At 45.6% G+C, this 18,739-nt stretch overlaps 2 protein-coding genes across 4 annotated transcripts; one reads left to right on the forward strand and one right to left on the reverse strand.

Annotated features, from left to right (window-relative positions):
* Nucleotides 1-99: 99 nt before the first annotated feature.
* Nucleotides 100-13,812, reverse strand: l3mbtl1b (L3MBTL histone methyl-lysine binding protein 1b). 3 transcript variants are annotated; one of them, XM_060053808.1, is made up of 22 exons: nucleotides 13,116-13,812; nucleotides 11,391-11,534; nucleotides 11,118-11,304; nucleotides 10,135-10,615; nucleotides 8,538-8,670; nucleotides 7,257-7,308; nucleotides 6,762-6,856; nucleotides 6,557-6,661; nucleotides 6,321-6,456; nucleotides 5,393-5,484; nucleotides 5,151-5,302; nucleotides 4,695-4,771; nucleotides 4,156-4,241; nucleotides 3,607-3,717; nucleotides 3,380-3,503; nucleotides 2,987-3,086; nucleotides 2,606-2,809; nucleotides 2,293-2,454; nucleotides 2,077-2,135; nucleotides 1,795-1,967; nucleotides 1,618-1,680; nucleotides 100-1,471 (listed from the first exon to the last, which is right to left on the reverse strand). In XM_060053808.1, exons 2-22 carry the CDS (start codon nucleotides 11,499-11,501, stop codon nucleotides 1,343-1,345), a joined length of 2,832 nt encoding a protein of 943 aa, XP_059909791.1. In that variant the 5' UTR covers nucleotides 11,502-11,534; nucleotides 13,116-13,812; the 3' UTR covers nucleotides 100-1,342. The 3 variants fall into 3 exon arrangements, with proteins under 3 accessions (XP_059909791.1, XP_059909789.1, XP_059909790.1); XM_060053806.1 differs by having other exon boundaries at nucleotides 2,071-2,135; nucleotides 13,116-13,811; XM_060053807.1 differs by lacking the exon at nucleotides 13,116-13,812 and adding an exon at nucleotides 12,471-12,943 and having other exon boundaries at nucleotides 2,071-2,135.
* Nucleotides 13,813-14,067: 255 nt separating this feature from the next.
* LOC132459347 (transmembrane protein 244-like) lies at nucleotides 14,068-16,216 on the forward strand. Its single transcript, XM_060053810.1, has 6 exons — nucleotides 14,068-14,191; nucleotides 14,564-14,649; nucleotides 15,037-15,110; nucleotides 15,201-15,326; nucleotides 15,652-15,696; nucleotides 15,813-16,216. Exons 1-6 carry the CDS (start codon nucleotides 14,159-14,161, stop codon nucleotides 15,905-15,907), a joined length of 459 nt encoding a protein of 152 aa, XP_059909793.1. The 5' UTR covers nucleotides 14,068-14,158; the 3' UTR covers nucleotides 15,908-16,216.
* Nucleotides 16,217-18,739: the final 2,523 nt, after the last annotated feature.

Consider the following 18,739-nt stretch of genomic DNA (forward strand, 5'->3'; position numbering starts at 1 on the left):
ACAAGAACACGCCGGGTCACGTGACGCCCGAGGCGCTACTCCCAGGACGCGGGCTTTGAGTCGCGCGCCACTGGCACGCGGGTCAAGTAAGAACAGCCATAAGTGCGCGTTTCATTTATTTCTTCCACTCAAACGTCCAGAGCACAGGGTCAACTTTCAACACACATTTGCGTACCGTGACCCTTTAAATTAAAATACATAAATTAAAGCGGTCCGAATATGAACAATTACCGTTATGCGTTATCGCCAAAAGTGCGTCATTTAACGCTGGATTGTGCAGTGGATTACAATGCGTTTGAAATATTTCTCAGATTTCACAAATTGGAGTTTAATTCGCCACACAGCGGGGTTAAACCGTTGCATAAAGAAGCAGGGATACCATAGCAATACAGCTTGTTATGTTACTTTACACTATTTACACTAAACGCCAGAGGTCAATACAACCGAATTCAGTAAACAATAGCAATCCAAACAACAGATATATATATATTTTTTTTTTTACATTCAATTGAATTCCGCGGTTTATTCCAAAAAGCTAACAGACTGGAGGGAGAACAGCTGATTGGTCATACTAGTTCACCTGGCTAAGCTGAATATTAGCCCTTGGCCATCCGTAACCTATTAAAAACAATCCTTGCAGGAAATGCAACACATTGAAGCTGGTGCTAAATCGTTGTTACTCAACCACTCTCACAGGCACACATGCACCTCCCACCCCAACACACACAAACACTCACACACACTCACACGCCCCCATGCCCCCCGCTTCATCAAAGTGGAGGCCAAGAATCATCTGATAATGATCTGTTGGAGGGCTTGTGGACGAAGTAAACACCAGGAACCAAGCAGAGGAACAACCTCCTGCCCAATAAGGTCCCCCTGTCAACCCTTCGCTTACGATTGTTTGTGCAGCTGTTGTTATTTTTCAATGGACACTTTCAAGTAAATGCAAAAAAATAAAAACATTTACCTTTTTCCATTTGATCCTTTAGCTTAGAGCTAAGACGTTATACAACGACTCAGACAAATATAATTATCAACCCCCCCTCCCACAAAAAATAACCACACAAAATAAAACAACATAAATAGGGAGTCCTTATTTTACAATGCAACACCTCTTTCCATTTAAGTCCTTGGCAAAGACCAGGCTGGGGGAAAAGACTGTTTCCCTGTCCTCCGTCTCCTCTCCTCGTCCTCTGCTGTGCAGTCGGAGGACTAGTGAGAGGCCATCTTGGGGAGAGAGGGGGGGGGGGGCTCATGTCAATGTCTCAGAGCAGAGACCTGCTGAGCTCAGGGAGCAGTTAAGGGCTAGGAGGGTTGAGGCCGGGCTGCTGGTCTCGTCTCACTCCTCGTCTGCGTTCTTCAGCATGAGGATGGAGTTGTAGATCTTGAGGGCGGGGCCTAGTTTGATTGACAGAATCTTTACGATGTCTGCCTGGGTGAGAAGCAGGAAGGCCTCGCCGTCTATTTGCTTGAGAGAGAGAGGAAGAGGAAGAGGAAGAGAAAGAGAAAGAGAAAGAGAAAGAGAAAGAGAAAGAGAGAGGGTTGGGTTCCTGACGACAGCCTAGTGGCAGTACACCTCATGAGGTCCCCACAAACACAACTATACGTTCTTACCTCTGTTCTAAAAGTGGCGGCATGCTCTTTGCAACCCGGAAGTCCTTTCACGAAACTGGCCACCTAATCAACACCGAAACCAACCAACAGACAGCGGTCAGCAGAAGTGTAGGCCAGAGGACACAGAGACACATGTTCAAAAGAGCGTTCCTGTTGGACTGCGGTGGGACCACGCACCTCCTCAGAATTCCAGGCGGCGACTCTCTTGGCGGAGAGTCCCAGGACCTCGGGGAGCAGCTGGCAGTGTTTGTCCCAGCACAGAGCCACACGATGGGGGGTAGAAGCCGACATGCCGGGGGAGAACACAGACTCGTGGAGGGCCTGCTGCAGAGAGATAGAGTCTGGCGAGGCTGTTGAGAGAAGAAGAGGCAGAATAAGGAATGAAGTAATGATAAGGTGGGAAACGGAACGTCTAACATTACAGGACACCTTTCTGAACACACAATAGCACACCTTTACCATCTCCGATCTCTTCTTTGACATAATGCATCTTCAGGTATTTAGGAACGGGAGCAGACCTGTAGAACAGTGGAGTAAATCGATGGACAAATCAGTGAAATTGCATTGAAGGTTGATGATTGGAATTGATAATGATCAACAATTTTACTAATATATGGCAAGATCTAGTCTTCTAGTCAATATTGAGTCAACTTTTTATTCTCGATGCTGTGGTACCGTTTTGGTCTTGCTGTGGTTGTTGCTGCTGATGCTACGACCACTACTGCTGTTGCTGCTGCTGCTGCTGCTGCTTCATTGTTGCTCGGCTCGCTGGCTCCACCTTGTGGCTCGGGCTGGCTATTGCGTCCAGTTCGCTCCGCTTCAACTGCCAAAGGTTTCCTAGCAACACAGACAAAAGCTGCTCTATTTTTCCTGTGAGATCAATTGACAGGCCAGTGTATAGCCCGATAGTTTCGATGCTTTTTCCTTAACCGGAACACACTTAGGGACGAGGGTCAAAACAAATCAATGAACAGCAGTCGGGTCTCACTTGGTAGCCTGGGTGTCGTCAGGGGTTTCTGGCTGCTCCGGCGGGGGTGCGGGGAGGATCGTCGAGGGACTCGTCTGGTTGAGTTCCGGGCGCCGCGCCCGCTGGTACGGACCTCCGAGGGTCATGGGTCGCTCCCCATTCAGGCGATCGGGCACCAGACCCTCCTTGTTGAGGTTCATTTCAGAGTACGGGCAGCTGACCTGACTGCACGAGCGCACGCACACGCACGCACACGCACACACACACACACACACACACACACACACACACACACACACACACACACACACACACACACATTTAACTTCACCAGAAGAGCCTCCATACTCATGTGTAGTTGTGGGGGAGGTTGTGAGTGTTCACACAGGGACTTGTACTGACGTGTAGTGTGTTCCATAGCGGGGCCCTCGGACGTGGCCCACCCCGTTGCACCCTTGGGTGGGACAGCCTTGTCCTGGGGGCAGCCCTATGTCCACAGTGCCTACAAACAGGCACAAATCAACCAGATTAACACATCTCTCTTTTGCTTCCTTCTCCTGGTGCGGCCTAATTCTCAGGGTCTCCCTGACCCTCAGACTAGAGGGTGGCGGGAGGCCATGTGACAGACAGAGTCACCTTCAAGTATGTTATGACCATGCTAGGAGACCCGTCCGTTAACACAGGACCTAACCATATGATCCAATGGGTCATGCCATTCATTTTCTTCATGCGATATCATTTGATTGATCTGATTTTTTATCCAAGGTCTATAAAGGTCTGTCTGTCTGTCTGTACCTGGCTCAGACGTGTGGTGCTGCAGTGGGTGAGCAGTCTTCTGACACCAGCCGACAGGGTGGAGGTCGGGGCTGTCCGTGTCCACCCAGTAGTCGTACTCTGCATTCCAGCCGTCAAAATGGACCTGGGGCGGAGGAAGGGGAGGGGCCAGCACATAAAGACCCACTCACCAACAAACAGCGCCATGGGCCCTTTAGTACGACCACGGACACCGGGGCTCCACTCACCTTAAGTCTGTGGTACTCCACGTCTGAGATGGTGGTGACGCGGATGAGCATGGCGTTCCTCTTGTCCACCACCTCCAGCTTCATGCCCACCTGGAAGCCGTGTGGGGGTCTCTGGGAGGGGCAGAGCACAGATGGGGGGTGAGCGGAGGTCAAACTCCTCTTGAGGGTCCTCTGGGTGGCTCCTCCACAGTGAGGGGGGTAGGCGTCCCTTCTAGAGGTTAAAGGGATGTGAACCACCCATCCAGAGGATATTGACAACTGCCCACTAGTTTTACCCCTGCTACCAAATCCTTGATGATTGTTACATTTATTCAAGAATATAGGGATATTCTGAAAGAGAGGGGTAAGGTTGGCATAGCAATTTGGCTATAACTGCCAAGGTCACTGCATAGGGAACAGTGTGTGTGTGTGTGTGTGTGTGTGTGTGTGTGTGTGTGTGTGTGTGTGTGTGTGTGTGTGTGTGTGTGTGTGTGTGTGTGTGTGTGTGTGTGTGTGTGTGTGTGTGTGTGTGTGTGTGTGTGTGTGTGTGTGTGTGTGTGTGTGTGTTACCGGTTTAAAGGCCCGTGCCGGGGCAGCCTGTGTCCCCGTCTCCTCCATGTACTTGTCCCAGGAGAAGCTCTTGGGGTGCTTGTACTCTGATGCAGTGGAGAGACAACACACACCAGTCAGTCACCGAACACACACAAGTCAGTCGCCGAACAAACAATTCACAGACTATATTATGAACTGAGACCAGAGGAACTGACCAGTGCATTGGTATGCTGTTTAATTACATACTGACCAGAAATGGATACATTTTCAGATATACTGGCAATATTGTGTACTTTAAACGGTCTATAATGTATTGTTTACATTTACTTTTTGCATTTAAAAATGTTCACCTCAAAGTATGCATCAGTATTTTCAACCCATTCTTTTTGTTATTTGCAGTTTTATATTATCATGACTATTTTAGGTTTTATCCACTTTTTATTCCCATTACTGTCCTGGACTGTCTGCTGTGAATCCCGTCTGATTCATTTAAAAACGTGGCAGGGAGATCACAATGGTACTTTAGTAACCAGATGTGTGCTAGTTGAAATCCTCACCGGCAGGGGTGGTCAATGTGAGCTCAGCCTCTTCACAGAATCCCACTGGATGGATATATGGACTGCTGGCATCACACCTGCACACACAGTCGCACATTTGGAAAATAAAAGCAATTGTACCATGGTGCACAGAGGGAAATATTGCCAATCCGTACAATAAAGCATATCATAATTTGAAAACAAATTTTCATGAATATATTCTTCTGTCATTTGATAGAAATGTGTATGCCAAGAAACACTTGACATGCCACTACGTGCTTCAACAAAATATATATTATATTTATAACAAGTGATTTATAATATGTAAAATGTGTAGCTTTATTAAACCTTTACATTTCTAAGTTTGAAGATTGGAACAGTTGAAAGGGATCGTTGGCAAACTTTATGAGACCTAGACATTGTAACACGCGCACACAAACACACACACACACGCACACGCACACACACGCCACTCACCAGTAGTCGTACGTGTCGTCCCAGTTGTCAAAGTGAATGAGGAGGCGGTTGTCAACGACGGCGGCGATGCTAGCCACGCAGATCAACGACGGGTTCTTCCTGTCCACCGCCTCCAGTTTCATCCCCATGCGAAACCCGGAGGGAGTCACAGACTGAGACCAATCACATCAGAATATTGATATTATATGCGAGTGTACGCATTGAAGATCCAATTTGAACCCAGTGAAGGAGCCCCTGCTCACCGTGTTGAGGCTTTTGAACAGGTGCTTGGGAGCCAGCTGCCCTCTGCAGTTCTTCACATACATGCTCCAATTGAACTCCCCGTCCTTACAGCCTGGAGGATTGAACACAAGACGTCTAACCATGTCGCTGCTCCTTGGTGCTTTGTGCAGGGATGCAGGGGCTAACAGTGCTAACCTAATCACATATAACCCTGCTTATTTAAAAAATAAAAGTTGATTCGGAAAAAATGATAATAAAGTGCACATAATCTCTAGATTAACTTTATCGGCCCCAGTGCCTTCTACTCTGGGAGCCTGAGCACCGCCTACGTTCTGTGAGGAGGAAGTTGGTGGGTTTCAGACTCGGTCACAGCAGAGCTTGGATGTAAAGTGGGTCTCCCCAGACGCGCCCCGGAGTGCCGGGGCGCGTCTCGTAGTATAAAGACAACACATGCTTCGCTTTGTTTCTTGAAAACAATGTTATACAAAAAATATTGGTTTTTGAATATGTTTTTATAGCATGCATGCATATTTGGGCACTGCAAGTAGAAGGCTAGGTTACATTTTTATATATAATAAGCCGGAACCAGGTGGATCTGGGACTGATAAGGGGACCCTAAAGCCACTGACGGGATATTGTTAGTTTTTTTGTGAAACCAATTGAACCGCTTTAGAAATGAAAAGGAAAAAAAAAGATTAGCTGGTAAAAAGTTGGGTGTCCAGCAGTGTTCTCCAGCTGTTACGTTCAGGTAGTGAAAGATACGCACTATGAATCGGCTTTACCGGATATTTGATTGACATTTGTAAACGCATATTTGAAGTATGTCTTCGGGCCAGCCCTAGCAGAATGCAAGAATGTTTTACTCCTACTCAAAACACCCTCCCCATACTGCAATACCAAGACGATACATACTTCGCATGGATATGTCACTACTGTGCGTGCGTTTACCTTTTGGCAGCAGCAGCTTATGTCCCATCTTCTCACACCAGCCGGCTGGCTTGATGTCCCAGGAGTCGGCGTTGACCCAGAAGTCATAGCACTCTGTGTAGCCATCGAAGTGCAGCCTTATCCTGTAGCCCTGGATCTGAGGAGAGGGGAGGGGTTATGGGCGTGTGAATGTCCGGGGCATTAGCATGAACAATGACAATGTTATTAAGGGTTTAGTACGGTGCTTTGGACCGTACCTCAGCGACAGTGAGCACACAGAAGAGGGACGGGTGGCAGGGGTCCAGGCCTTCCAGCTTCATCCCCACCTTGAAGCTGTTCCTGCTCTGTGGAAATGACTGATGCTGCAACACACACACAAGCGCCGTCAGTGGGGAAGCGGCTTGGCAGAATGGGTCTGGGTGTGCGAACAGTGGGTGGGTGGACGCAGATGGGCTAGGGTACCTCTTTGAAAAGTTTCACGGGGGCAGCAACAGCCTTCTCTTCTTCCAGGTATGCAGGCCAGCTCCACGCACGCTTCTTATTGGGCGGGGCTGTCACTTGTGGGTGGAACCACATGAAGCAAACAATAAGTCTAACTTGTTCGACAGGTTATCAGATATCCGTTTTGTTGTTGCCATATTTTATCATATCAATTCATCAGTTTTGACCCATGTGACGAGGTGTCTGACAAATGGGATGAATGTTATAACACAATACGAGGTTCAACTCCTATTATCCCACTGTCCATTTTTGGTTGTGTTTTTTGGCTGCAGTTTCCATGGCAACAATTTTGGAAACCATATGCATGCAGGAATAAAAGAAAGAAACATAACTGTTTACGCCGCATGTACAGAAATCGAACCACTATGTTATGCTAATAAAACCTTTATAGAAAACAGGTACAACATCGTACAATTTCTAACACATACAAACACATACAATACAATCTGATTGTACCTAGTCTGGCGAGCTTGGCAGCTCTCCTGCCCTTGGAAGATTTGGCTTTTTCCTGGTGGGGAAGGGAAAAAGAAAAAGAAAATGAAGAGACATTTGTATGGATAAAAATGTATTATTAGTTGAAGGGTTTTCCAATCCAAGTATTGAAATATCTTAAATCACTCAATCATGTTTCTGTTTGAAGAACACCAAAGTATTTCAGTTTCACTATCGAGAGTACCGTATTTTCCGCACGATAAGGCGCACCGGAGTATAAGCCGCAGCAGCTAAATTGAATGATGTGTACATATATAAGCCGCACTGGACTATAAACCGCAGGTGTTTTAATGTTTAATTACCATTAGGGCTGGCCCGAATGCCATTTTTCAGGCTTCGAATACTCGTTGGTTTTTCCAAGCGAATATTCAAATATTCGTTCCAGAAAAACACCATCAAAAATAACATTAATAATCCCTATATACTCCCTGGAACCGATTTTGACAGTATCTGCATATATTGTTGAAGATTTAATAGCTTTTGAACATTAATTAGTAGGCCTAAGTAGGTTGAAGTTCCTTAGTTTTTCCCTGTGAAAGCGAAAAGCTGTTGTTCCGTTCCAAATCAGCTGTCCTCTGCCATCTCAGCCCTTAAGGGAGCTTTTCAATTCATCCTGGAACGTGCATTTTTTCAGGGAATTTGTATAATAAATCCATAACAAATACAGTATATTGATTGTCTTATGTGTCCACATTATATCCATTATATTGTCCGGGTATTCCCAAGACGCTCACGCTCTGCAGCAAGTCAGTTGATTGGCGCGGCGCTGTACAGCGAACGTAAGCAAACAACTACGCTAAGGTTAGCATTTCGCTAAGTATTACTATTCCTCCCGAGATCCCGCTAATGTTGTGTTATAAAGTAAAGGGAAACAAGATATCTATTCTTCCTTCACCTCTCTCGCTTCTCTGCTTAGTGTCGCAGCCGCTTATAGTTGGCCTCCCTCGCTCTGGTAACGTCACGTACGTGAAAAAAAACATCGAAGCTCAGATTCCGAATACTGATTTAAGCTACGAATACAAATTTTCTGAGTGGCCGTTAGCTGTAAAAATCCATACATTAGCCGCACCGTTATATAAGCCGCAGAATCGAAAGATGGGAAAAGAGGCGCGGCTTATAGTCCGAAAATTACGGTAATAGATCACAGAAAGAATGTAAACAATAAAAACAAATAATGAAAACAGAGCATTTAACATGATTGCCTGCCACAGTTGCTTCCGACTGAACAATGTTGTTCCAACTGACCTCTTCCTCCTCCTGGTTGTTGTCCTCTTCCTCGTCCCCAGAGTCCATATAGATCTTCCTCTTCTTGCGCACCCGTTTACCTAGCTTCTCACACTCCACTGCCTGGCTCTCCCTGGTCTCTCCTGGGGACGACCTGGACACACAGAGACACCCAGCTGACCCACCGCCAACCAGCCCCATCCCATGCACACTACGAGAGTGATAGAACAGATAGAGAGAGACCTAGACAGAGAGGGGACCTAAACGTATTTATACTGTATATTTATATAGAGAAGAGGCATAGTGAAAGAGAGAGACTTACAGGTGAGTGACACAAATCAAAGAAAGAGAGACAAAGAGAGAGAGAGGGGCCCGGGGAGGCAGAGACATAGAGAGAGCAGGGCTCCAGACTTACTTTTTTCACTAGGAGCACTTTGGCCCCTAACTGAAAATTTTAGGGGCGCAACCAGAAATTTTAGGGGCACACACCGTTAATTGAGCCTCCTCTCTGCCCGCTCGCCTCTCCATTGAGAATGCATTATCAGGCCCGACAAACGCCTCCCGTGTGAAAAGCCCTTTATGGCACCCGAAGCAGAACCCTGCACTGGTTCGGGTGACCCGCACAATTTGGATGAAAAGAGTCGGGTCGGACGCCTGAACAGCGCGGGTCGGGCGCGGGTTTTGCGATTGCGAGTGAGACTTCACTGGTGCTGGATATGTTAATCAGGAGTGGAGGAGTCAACTAAAACAGTGGATGATGTGCTTTTTTTGCACAACAATCTAAAGCACCAAGCCAAAACCAGATAGTGTAATTCCCATCTAATGTTTCTAATTTTCCATCGGGTGCGGGTCGGGGGGTGTCCATATTAATTTATAGCGGGTCTGGTCGGGTGCGGGGTTTGTAAAATAAGACCCGTGCAGGACTGACTTGCACTGGCACACTAGCCGAAGTTCGGAAGAACGAGTCAATAGTTTGCTTGCTCATTGTAAACGCACGTAGCAGGTTGTGAAATCTTTCTCCTTCGCACTGACGTTTACGCTCGCTCGATAATCTCTAGGACCCTCCCCCTCGACACATTAGCCACTGACATTCCATATCCTTCTTACACTCATTGGCCTGCTAAAGATTCCGGATTCATTGACGCGCCCCATCTACGTTTAACGTGTAAAAGAAAAGGGGCAAATTTACTGGTCGCAAATGCGCGACCAGATGGAAAATTCGGTCGCACTCTCAAATTCTGGTCGCAAAATGCGAACATTTGGTCGCAGTCTTGAGCCCTGGAGAGAGAGGCCCAGGGCGGCAGACATAGAGAGATAGAGAGAGAGGCCAAGGGAAACAGAGACATAAAGACATAGAGAGAGGCCCAGGAAGACAGACATAGAGGGAGATAGAGAGAGAGAGGCACAGGGAGACAGACATAGAGAGAGTTAGAGAGAGGCCCAGGGAGGCAGACATAGAGAGAGAAGAGAGAGGCCCAGGGAGGCAGACATAGAGAGAGAAGAGAGAGAGAGGCCCAGGGAGGCAGACATAGAGAGACATACAGAGAGAGAGGTCCAGGGAGACAGATGTAGAGAGAGATAAGAGACACATAGAAAGGTAATTGAGAGTCGACCTCACCTGCCACTTGTCGGCTGGGCGCACGCCAAGCTGCAGAATTTGCCCTTAATGAGAGTTTCCCGGGAAACGCAGCTGCCACAGGCCCCACAGGTCACTGACATTGTGCCGGGGTCTACACTGGCACTTGGGACCACCTCCATGCTGGGACCCACCACTGTGCGGGGGGCCCTGTCCACGTTGGGGCCTACCACCGCGCTGGGGCCTACCACCGCGCTGGGGCCTACCACCGCACTGGGGCCTACCACCGCACTGGGGCCTACCACCGCACTGGGGCCTACCACCGCGCTGGGGCCTACCACCGCACTGGGGCCTACCACCGCGCTGGGGCCTACCACCGCACTGGGGCCTACCACCGCACTGGGGCCCACCTCAATGCTGGAGCCTCTGACGGTGCTGGGGCCTACCGACGTGCTGGGGCGCACCTCCACGCTTGGGCCCTCTTTGCTGCAGGGCTCAAGAGACAGGAGAACAGGAGCAGTGACTGGAGGCAAGACAAGAGAGAGAGACAAGGGGCATGAATTGAATCAGAATCAGAATTGCTTTACAGTAGTACACAAGAGTAAAAGTATTATGCTTGGTTCCTCAACAGGGATACAACTCAACATAGTAGCAACAATACAAGAGTAATAAGATAGAAATTAAAGAAATATGTATTTAAATACTCTGTTTCTGTCAAGATCTGCAAAAATGTTGTACAAATTGTGGAAATATGTATTTAAATAATCCGTTTTTGTTAAGATGTGCATAATGCTGTGCAAATTACAGTCATAGGTATTTAAATAATCTGTTTTTGAGTGTGGTTGGTTTGGGAGCATCGGATTCCTCCAAGAGCCTAACTGCTTGGGGGAACAAACAGTTGGTCATCCTCTGGGTTTTGTGTTTCCCTGACGGCAGGTGCTCAAACATTTGAAATGTTTCCCTTGACATGACGGATATGATCCAATGTGACAGGTATTGAGGACCCTGGTACGGAGGAGATTTACCTTTAGAGGAACCTGCTTTCGTCTGATTGGCTGGGGGGACTGGGGCTGCGTCTGATTTTCCCTCTGGTGGAGGGGTGGGACTTTGGGCTGGTGCTGGGTCAGATGTTTCAATGCCGGCCTCTACTTCCTTCTTTTTGACCTCTGGGTCCGTGACCATCTCTAGAGTTCCAAACTCTGTCATGCGAAACTGAGGGATAGAGATCAATTAGTCTATGATACACACAAATGCGGATAAAAAAGGAAGGTAGAAGTTCGAAACAATGTGGTGTATACCTTAATGTCACTCCCTGGAAGACTGGCAATGCCATCTTTCCAGTCCAGTCCACTTATCATGTCAAAGTCTGCTCCCTGTGAAGGGCCATCACTGGGTGGAGTGTCAGTCATCTCTTCTCCTTCCCTCCACACTCCTATTAACACCTAATGTAGTTTAAAAAACAAAAGAGTAAAATAATTAAAGTAACAACCATTTATTTTAGCAGTAAAAAAAAACATAATTTGCATACTTTTTTTTTTATATTAAGCTGCCCAATTGGTTAGAAGGTACTTGTTTCAAGAATCTGTGTTTGCATTTAAATTTCCAAGCACATTTTCTAAATGATCGTTGTTCATCAATGTGTATATTTATATTACAATGCATCGGCACTAGAGGGCGGCTCCGTGCCGTTCTGCAGGATACACCATGCACTCCGATTTCAGACAAAACAGTCAATAACAATATTGTTTTGGAGACCAATTAGGGGGAAAATGCATATACAAACAGGCCCATTAGGAAAAACCTTCATCAAGATCATTGACGATCAAGAGAAAATATGTGCCAACTTAAAGTTAACGACACAAGTTCATATTTTACTCGTTTTAACAATATCTTCTAAAATAGGGTGTTTGCTTGATAGTGAACAAACTATATGATGAAGTGCACATTTGTTTAAATCAGAACATTGTTTTCTGTAACGATTTGCATAACTTAAAATTGATTTTAATCAATTTAAGATTACGATATAACGTTTTAGTCTTGACGCACGTTTAGGACTGTATTGGGGTTATAGTGGCCGTTTATTTGACAGTTATAACCATGTGTAAAGTAAGCAATGGTCCATCCGACACGGTCAGGGCCAGGTTTGGGGTCGTTTTAACGACCTCGTCTTTATTCCGTGATTAATAAAGTGTGCAAGAGCGCCCATGATTAGCATTCGTCTTATACAAAATGGCGGAGCATAGGAAGAGGCCAGTAACACGCTTAAACTATGTGAATTACTTAAGTTATCAATTCAAACAATTCGCACAAAGCCACCGCGGATCAAACAAGTATCCAAGTGTTGCGTGTCATATCACGACAAAGTGTTTTCCCTCGACCTGGCCATTTTCTTTACTTTCCCCTTGTCACGGAATGTCAGCCCAGGTTGCTAGCTCATACTTGCAGCTAGTTTGCCAGCTAGCCTTGTAGCTAGCAACCCATTTTGTTCAATGGGGACGGCTCGTTAGCCAGCTAGCCGCTTGTAGCTAGCACCCCGTTCAGGTCAATGAGGATTGGTTGCTAGCTTGTAGCTAGCCACACGTCCAGTTCAATGGGGGCGGTTCGGTAAGCAGCTAGCCTTAGCTTGTAGCTAGCAGCAGCTTCACTCCGTTGAACTGAATTGATGATGGCTAGCGATAGCATTGTGTTGACTTGATGCAGCCAGCTAAGGACAATCTAATAAATAAGTTCCCATGTTAACAACAACAAAAAAACGCATTTCATGTCATGACATTATTGTTCAGGAAAAAATGCATGTTCCACATGATTACTGCGTTATTGTTCAAAAGGGGAAATATTGTTGGTTGATTAATTTCTTCAATAGAAACTTGAAAACCCGATTTATTCTCTTCGTTTCATATCAAAGTATAATATTGATATCTAATAGGTCCCAACAAATAGACATTGGATAATCAAATTGTGATATTGTTAAAAGTAACAAGTGACTATTCATGCGTGTATTGTAAGAAGATGATGGAACTCACCTCGTTTGTGTTTTAACTCTTATTAGAGCCGGAGCAGGACGCGCATGCGTGTCGGACGCGCTGCCTGACAACTTTAGGGCTTGGAAAACTTCAGCTTCGCTATCCTTGATAAACACAGGACCATGTATGAAGTGTAACGACGTGCATAGTCCAGTTAACGGAGTTGAAGGTTAATAGTTAGTGTTGTTTGGGTCCTAGTTTCCATCCATCCCCCCAAGCCACTGCGGTGGAGAAGTGTGAGTGAGAAGAGCGCAGGGACGTTGCAGGGTCTGAATACGTAGTATATAAACTATATCCTTACTATTATGATCAACAAAACACATTCACCTCATTTGTCTCACTGTACGCCATTAGCACTAAAGGATAACGCCGTGGCACCCGTATGCGTACTGTTGTTAGTGTCCTAACCATGTAAGGAATCAGGTCATACCCAATTTAAGTCAACGTCCATTGAACAACTTGGTATCTATTATCATATGGTCTCCTATGATTGTGCCTTTGTAGGTGCTGCACCTCTCCTGAACGTCACTGAAAGTACGCTGCAAGTAGCCTACACGTTGGTCAACTAATGCACGATAAAAGACGCCAACTTGCTACCGTTATTTTCGATATTAAGAAGTCACTAATTTGGTCCATGAATCACGCAGTGAGACGGCTAAGTAACCCAAAAGCGCCTTCAGATCGGGTCATTGTCTTTATTCTGTGCTCAGAGGCGGGGATCTGGTCCATAAGCGTGGAACAGCGCGGTGAACCATTACAGCTTTCATAGGCCAACGGAAGACGTGTAAAACGTCTAATAAAATGTCTATGTTATCACATTGGATGGAATATATATGGCTCTGGGAAAGAAGTCATGTGTCGTTAGTATCAAATATCTGTGTGTTTTGGATACATTTGGGGTTTGTGAAATCTCGTCACTGAAATAAGTGCGAGTCCTAGGTGGGCCGCTAGGGGGCGATATAAGTCACAACTATAGGATTCATAGTCGCAGGTTGCTGCAGGTCCTAGATCCTTTGCACTAAACATCATATGCGAACCATGAGATGGCATTTAAAGCGAAATTGGTCGATTCAAAGGTATGGTGATAGTAATGTTGTGATCCGATCAGACCAGACTAGTGTTTTGTAAACTCCGCGGGGATAGAGTCGTCGCTCCCAAAGAGATGACATAAACACAAGAGGCAATGTGTCATGTAGGGAGGCAGGTGCATATATTTTAAATATATAGGGCGGTATTTTATTTCCGATTATATTCAGCCGATTAAAGTAGGATTGCAGAATAGGCAACATGCCTGCTTACCTAAAGCGCCCCCACACAGCGGAGGGCTGCCTACTGTATTTGTGTATCGCTCTCAGTGCTTTGGTAATCCAATGCTAAATTATGCAGGCAATGAGCAATGATCAACATACTCGGAGCTTCTTTAAAAATGCTGCTTTTTTCTTTTTCAGACCGTTCTTATCCATTTGCTCCTGTGTCTTGTTATATTTTACTCTCTGTACTACATGATCGGGAGTGTGTGTTTCGGTATCTTCAAGTAAGATTATTAAGCTTTTCCTGCCATACGTATTCTACACATTTACATATTACAGACCTACGAATGTGTGTTTGCTTTAGCCTACAAAACGATTGTATGATGTAAGGTACCTTCTGTGGTAGAATCTGACTACAATTTTTTCAGAATGTAGAATGTGTAGTTTGGACGACAAAAATTTGAATGATTGAATTAATTCTGCTACATTATTTAAGTTTATATTCCTACACTTTTAATTTGTAAGCATCTACTGAAGTAATCGTCATGGTCCTTTCCTGTTTCATATCTCTTCCACTTATCCATCAAGTTAATTTGTGGATCCACCAAGAATTTACACCTAGTTGCTTTAATCTCTGATACCAATCGAAACTCAATAAACACTACACTCAGGTTGGACCACTTTGATGGCCTCATCCCGTTTGACTTCAAGACCGGGCCCGCCGACTCAAACTCCAAATACTTGGGTGAGCACAGAGGAACACAATGACCAAAACAAGTCTGCCCTTCAACCCCCTGATGTCCTTATACTGTCTCTCTATCTGGTTTTCCTTTAGTCAACCTGCTGTCTATGGAGCTCACCTACTTCTCCTGTGGCCTGCTGTTTGCTGCTGTGGTGAGAAGATGGGTTTGGGACTACGCACTGACCGTCACCTTTCTGCACGTTCTTCTCACCAGCTTAGGTGAACCCAAAATAAGATGAGGTTACACTTTATTCATTCAGGAATGTAAGTTCAGGCTCTACCGCAGCAAAAGAACACTGCTTATCTAAAAGACAAGATCAAATGAGAATATAATGAAGAATATCCACAATAATATCCATCCATAATATGTATAAATCTATTGACGAAACAAAGCTAATAAAATAAACAAATGTATAATTCAATTAAATACAAACCAATAAATTAAAAACATCATCAAAATATTTGCATTTACAGGTACCAACACTCAAATGAATGACGGTTATGTACATGGTGTGTGTGTGATGTTTTTATTATTGTTTTGCAGTGATGTTGGAGTTCCCCACAGTGTGGCAGTGGTGGTTAGCGCTAGGTAAGACAAATGCAATAACCTGGAGAACTATCTGTAAACATGAGAACCGTTTGATTTATGTTTAATCAGTGATTGTCTTGACATTCAAACGTGTTTTCTCTTGCTTCTTGGTACAGGTAGTGGCTTGTTTCTCATGATCTGCAATGGACAACTGATAGCCTACTTCACCTGTCGTGGGGACCACAGCTACCCCTCCTTTGGTAGTTACTGACGCTTCGGGAAAGAGATAACACTCACTGCCTGTTTCTACTTATCAGTCTGTACAGCGTTAAACCTTCTGATATCCCTTTTTGGTTAAGGTGATGCTCTATGTCTGTAAAAATATGAAATAATACAATAGTAATATCATAATTGAGTTTTATGGTCCGATGCTATTATCCAAAGCAAGTCCATTAATTCCTAGCATGGGGGGCCCAGTAGGAAATATGAGTATGAAGCAGAGAACTAACGTAGGCCAAATGTAGGACTACTTGGAAGAAGTGGATGTTGCAATAAAATTAATTTGTGTATATATAATTTAAAAAAAACTTTAAAAAAGTCTTTATTGTCTTTTGTCGATTGAAGGATGGTAGAGGGTAAAAAACAGGCAATGTGTTCCGACCTCAACAATCTGAATATAGTCTAACTAAAAGAGTTTGCTCAAATGGTTACTAACTAGCACGTTGATTCAATAACAATTTTACAGTTTTCTTTCATTATGTTATCAACGTAATACTCTCAACATATAATGAACAAAGGAAGAAATACATTTGCAATGAAACAAATGAATATTCATCCTGTCTGCTGAGACCAGTGTTGAGGAGCCGTTTGATTGAAGCATCTGGAGGCCTATGGAAGCGCCTCTGCCTCCTCACACTCCACGGGGACATTTAAGTGAATCCTAGGAAGGCCTCATTAGCCCCGCCCCCCTGCCACTTATCACTCCCGCCTAGAGAGGCTGGGATGGGTTGTAACGTAAACTATGAATCCACATGGCGGACATCGCAGGGTCTGGCCTGAGGAGGAAAAAGATAAAGACAGGTTGTTATCCACATTTAATCACCTGGTTCTGTATGACGTCTTTCCCTCCTGTCTCAAAGTGACACATACCACATCAGGAATGAAAGGAGGAGGGATCCTCCGGGCAATGAGGTCCACTCAGTTGATAGACACAAAGAATGCATGATCCTGCATTTCCTCCTGCAAGCATGGAAGCAACACGGACTCACCTCACAGTTATGGGGTATTTTTAAACCTCGTGCCCTGGCCTACACATGTGGCCTAGTTATTTGGCTCAAAGTGTGTTTTCCCGGAGTTGGGTACATCGATACTTACAAAGTCATGAATCCACCCTAAACGTTTGGAGCAGCCTCTTTCCAGCAGTCCCGTCAGCAGAGACTGGGCTGCAGAAGGCACAGCAGCGGCCAGCTTCAGAGGGGCGTTGATGATCTGTTGAACGTCTCCGCTCTGCTGCAGCTGTAGAATGGGGCTGAGAGGGATTGACATTTGTTCATGTGTTTGATGTTATGACGATTAGGAATGTTTGACCCCATCAAAAAGCCTATGAGGCATAGTCTGGTTCAATCTGCTGGGACGCGCGCACGGTGTTGCCAGTCTGAAGCTAACTTACCATTCCCTCTCTCCCTCCCCCGCTATTCTCTCTCTCTCTCTCTCAACCCACTGTTCTCTCTCTGCACACCGGTTCGTCAAAGAAAAAAATCGAACGACAGTGTCATTTCTTACCAGTCCATGAAGCATCTCAAACAGCACGGTGCCCAGGCCCCACCAGTCCACCATGGGGCTGGAGGTGTGGCCCTGCAGGATCTCCGGGGCCAGGTACTCAGGGGTCCCGCAGAAGATGTGCATCGTACCGTCCATGTCCATGCCCTCTTCGCACAGCCCTAAGTCTATCAGCGTGACATGCCCCCCCGCGGTCCAGCAGTATGTTCTCTGGTTTCATGTCTCTGTCGGGGGGGGGCAGATCGGGATAGACGAGTCGCCTTATCGATATTTAAAGATTAGTTATCAATTTCTTTGCATTTACGTAGTTCATAGTAGGATGACCATTATATATTCACATTTAATGCTCAATGGAATTTGACGAGATTCTTTCCCATTACTTTTTACTTTCTTACTTCCCATTTATTAGGAATTGAGCGCATGGTGTTTTGCCTGAATCTCTGTGGGTGGGCCTGTACCTGTAGACGACCTCTAGGGAGTGCAGGTTGCCCAGTGCTGTGGCAATCTCAGCTGCATAGAACGCAGCGCTGGGCTCTGGGAAGCTCCCGTCCATCTGCAGGTGGCAGAAGAGCCACACACAAGGAACCACCTAAACATGTTTCACCCACATCAGCAGCAAGTCAAAATGGTTTTATTTTCTTTCCATCAAAAAGTGAATTTCTATCCCACAAGGTGTAGCTTTTCTAAGTACATCTCCCCCGTTTACGTACTCAAGGACAAAGTAAAGCCGGTGGGTCGTCTGGAAGGAGAACTGGAGTCCCATGAGGAAGGGATGCTGCAGGCCCTTCAGTAGCACATTTCTCTCCACCATCACATTGCTCTGCTGCAGGTCAGAGGGCAAAGGTTCCTGAATGTCTGACAGACGGACAGATAGAGCGACTGACCAATATCTGTTATTTACGTCAATAGATTGATAGGTAGGCCTACCTCTTGGTAGGTTTTTACCTTTAGCCTATTTACAATCGCCATCGTATGTGGCTCCCATGCAGTCAAAACACGGCCTCAAGAAAATCGTACCTTTCCAAAGTTTCCTTTGCCGATAACTTTTAGATTGTCTAAATCTATATGCTTCATCCTGATGAAATCCAAACTGAAATATATGACGTCAGTTTTAAAATCATTAATATTACCATGAAACTTTATGCCAAAGCAGCAATTTTTATCAAAACAAAATGAAGGCTTTATCTCAGAGGTAGAACTCGGATTTTATAGGCTACTCACTGGGAAGTATCGATGGAGGAGTTTTGCAGACCAAGAGCACCTCCCGGCCTTGTCACTGTGGTCCGGAGACCCCTCTGACCGAGAGGTCTTCAGGTCCCCTCAC

This window comes from Gadus macrocephalus, chromosome 6, assembly GCF_031168955.1.
Source record: "Gadus macrocephalus chromosome 6, ASM3116895v1".
NCBI classification, from domain to species: domain Eukaryota; kingdom Metazoa; phylum Chordata; class Actinopteri; order Gadiformes; family Gadidae; genus Gadus; species Gadus macrocephalus.

Excerpts from the sequence above, each read along its gene's own strand:
- l3mbtl1b (XM_060053806.1), bottom strand. The coding sequence starts at position 11,501 with ATGACTGACACTCCACCCAGTGATGGCCCTTCACAGGGAGCAGACTTT. Across the intron at positions 10,616-11,117 it reads GAAAGCAGGTTCCTCTAAAG|TCACTGCTCCTGTTCTCCTG; the intron begins GTAAATCTCCTC and ends TCTTGCCTCCAG. Across the intron at positions 1,681-1,794 it reads CCGCCTGGAATTCTGAGGAG|GTGGCCAGTTTCGTGAAAGG; the intron begins GTGCGTGGTCCC and ends GGTGTTGATTAG.
- LOC132459347 (XM_060053810.1), top strand. The coding sequence starts at position 14,159 with ATGGCATTTAAAGCGAAATTGGTCGATTCAAAG. Across the intron at positions 14,650-15,036 it reads GTGTGTTTCGGTATCTTCAA|GTTGGACCACTTTGATGGCC; the intron begins GTAAGATTATTA and ends CACTACACTCAG. Across the intron at positions 15,697-15,812 it reads GCAGTGGTGGTTAGCGCTAG|GTAGTGGCTTGTTTCTCATG; the intron begins GTAAGACAAATG and ends TTCTTGGTACAG.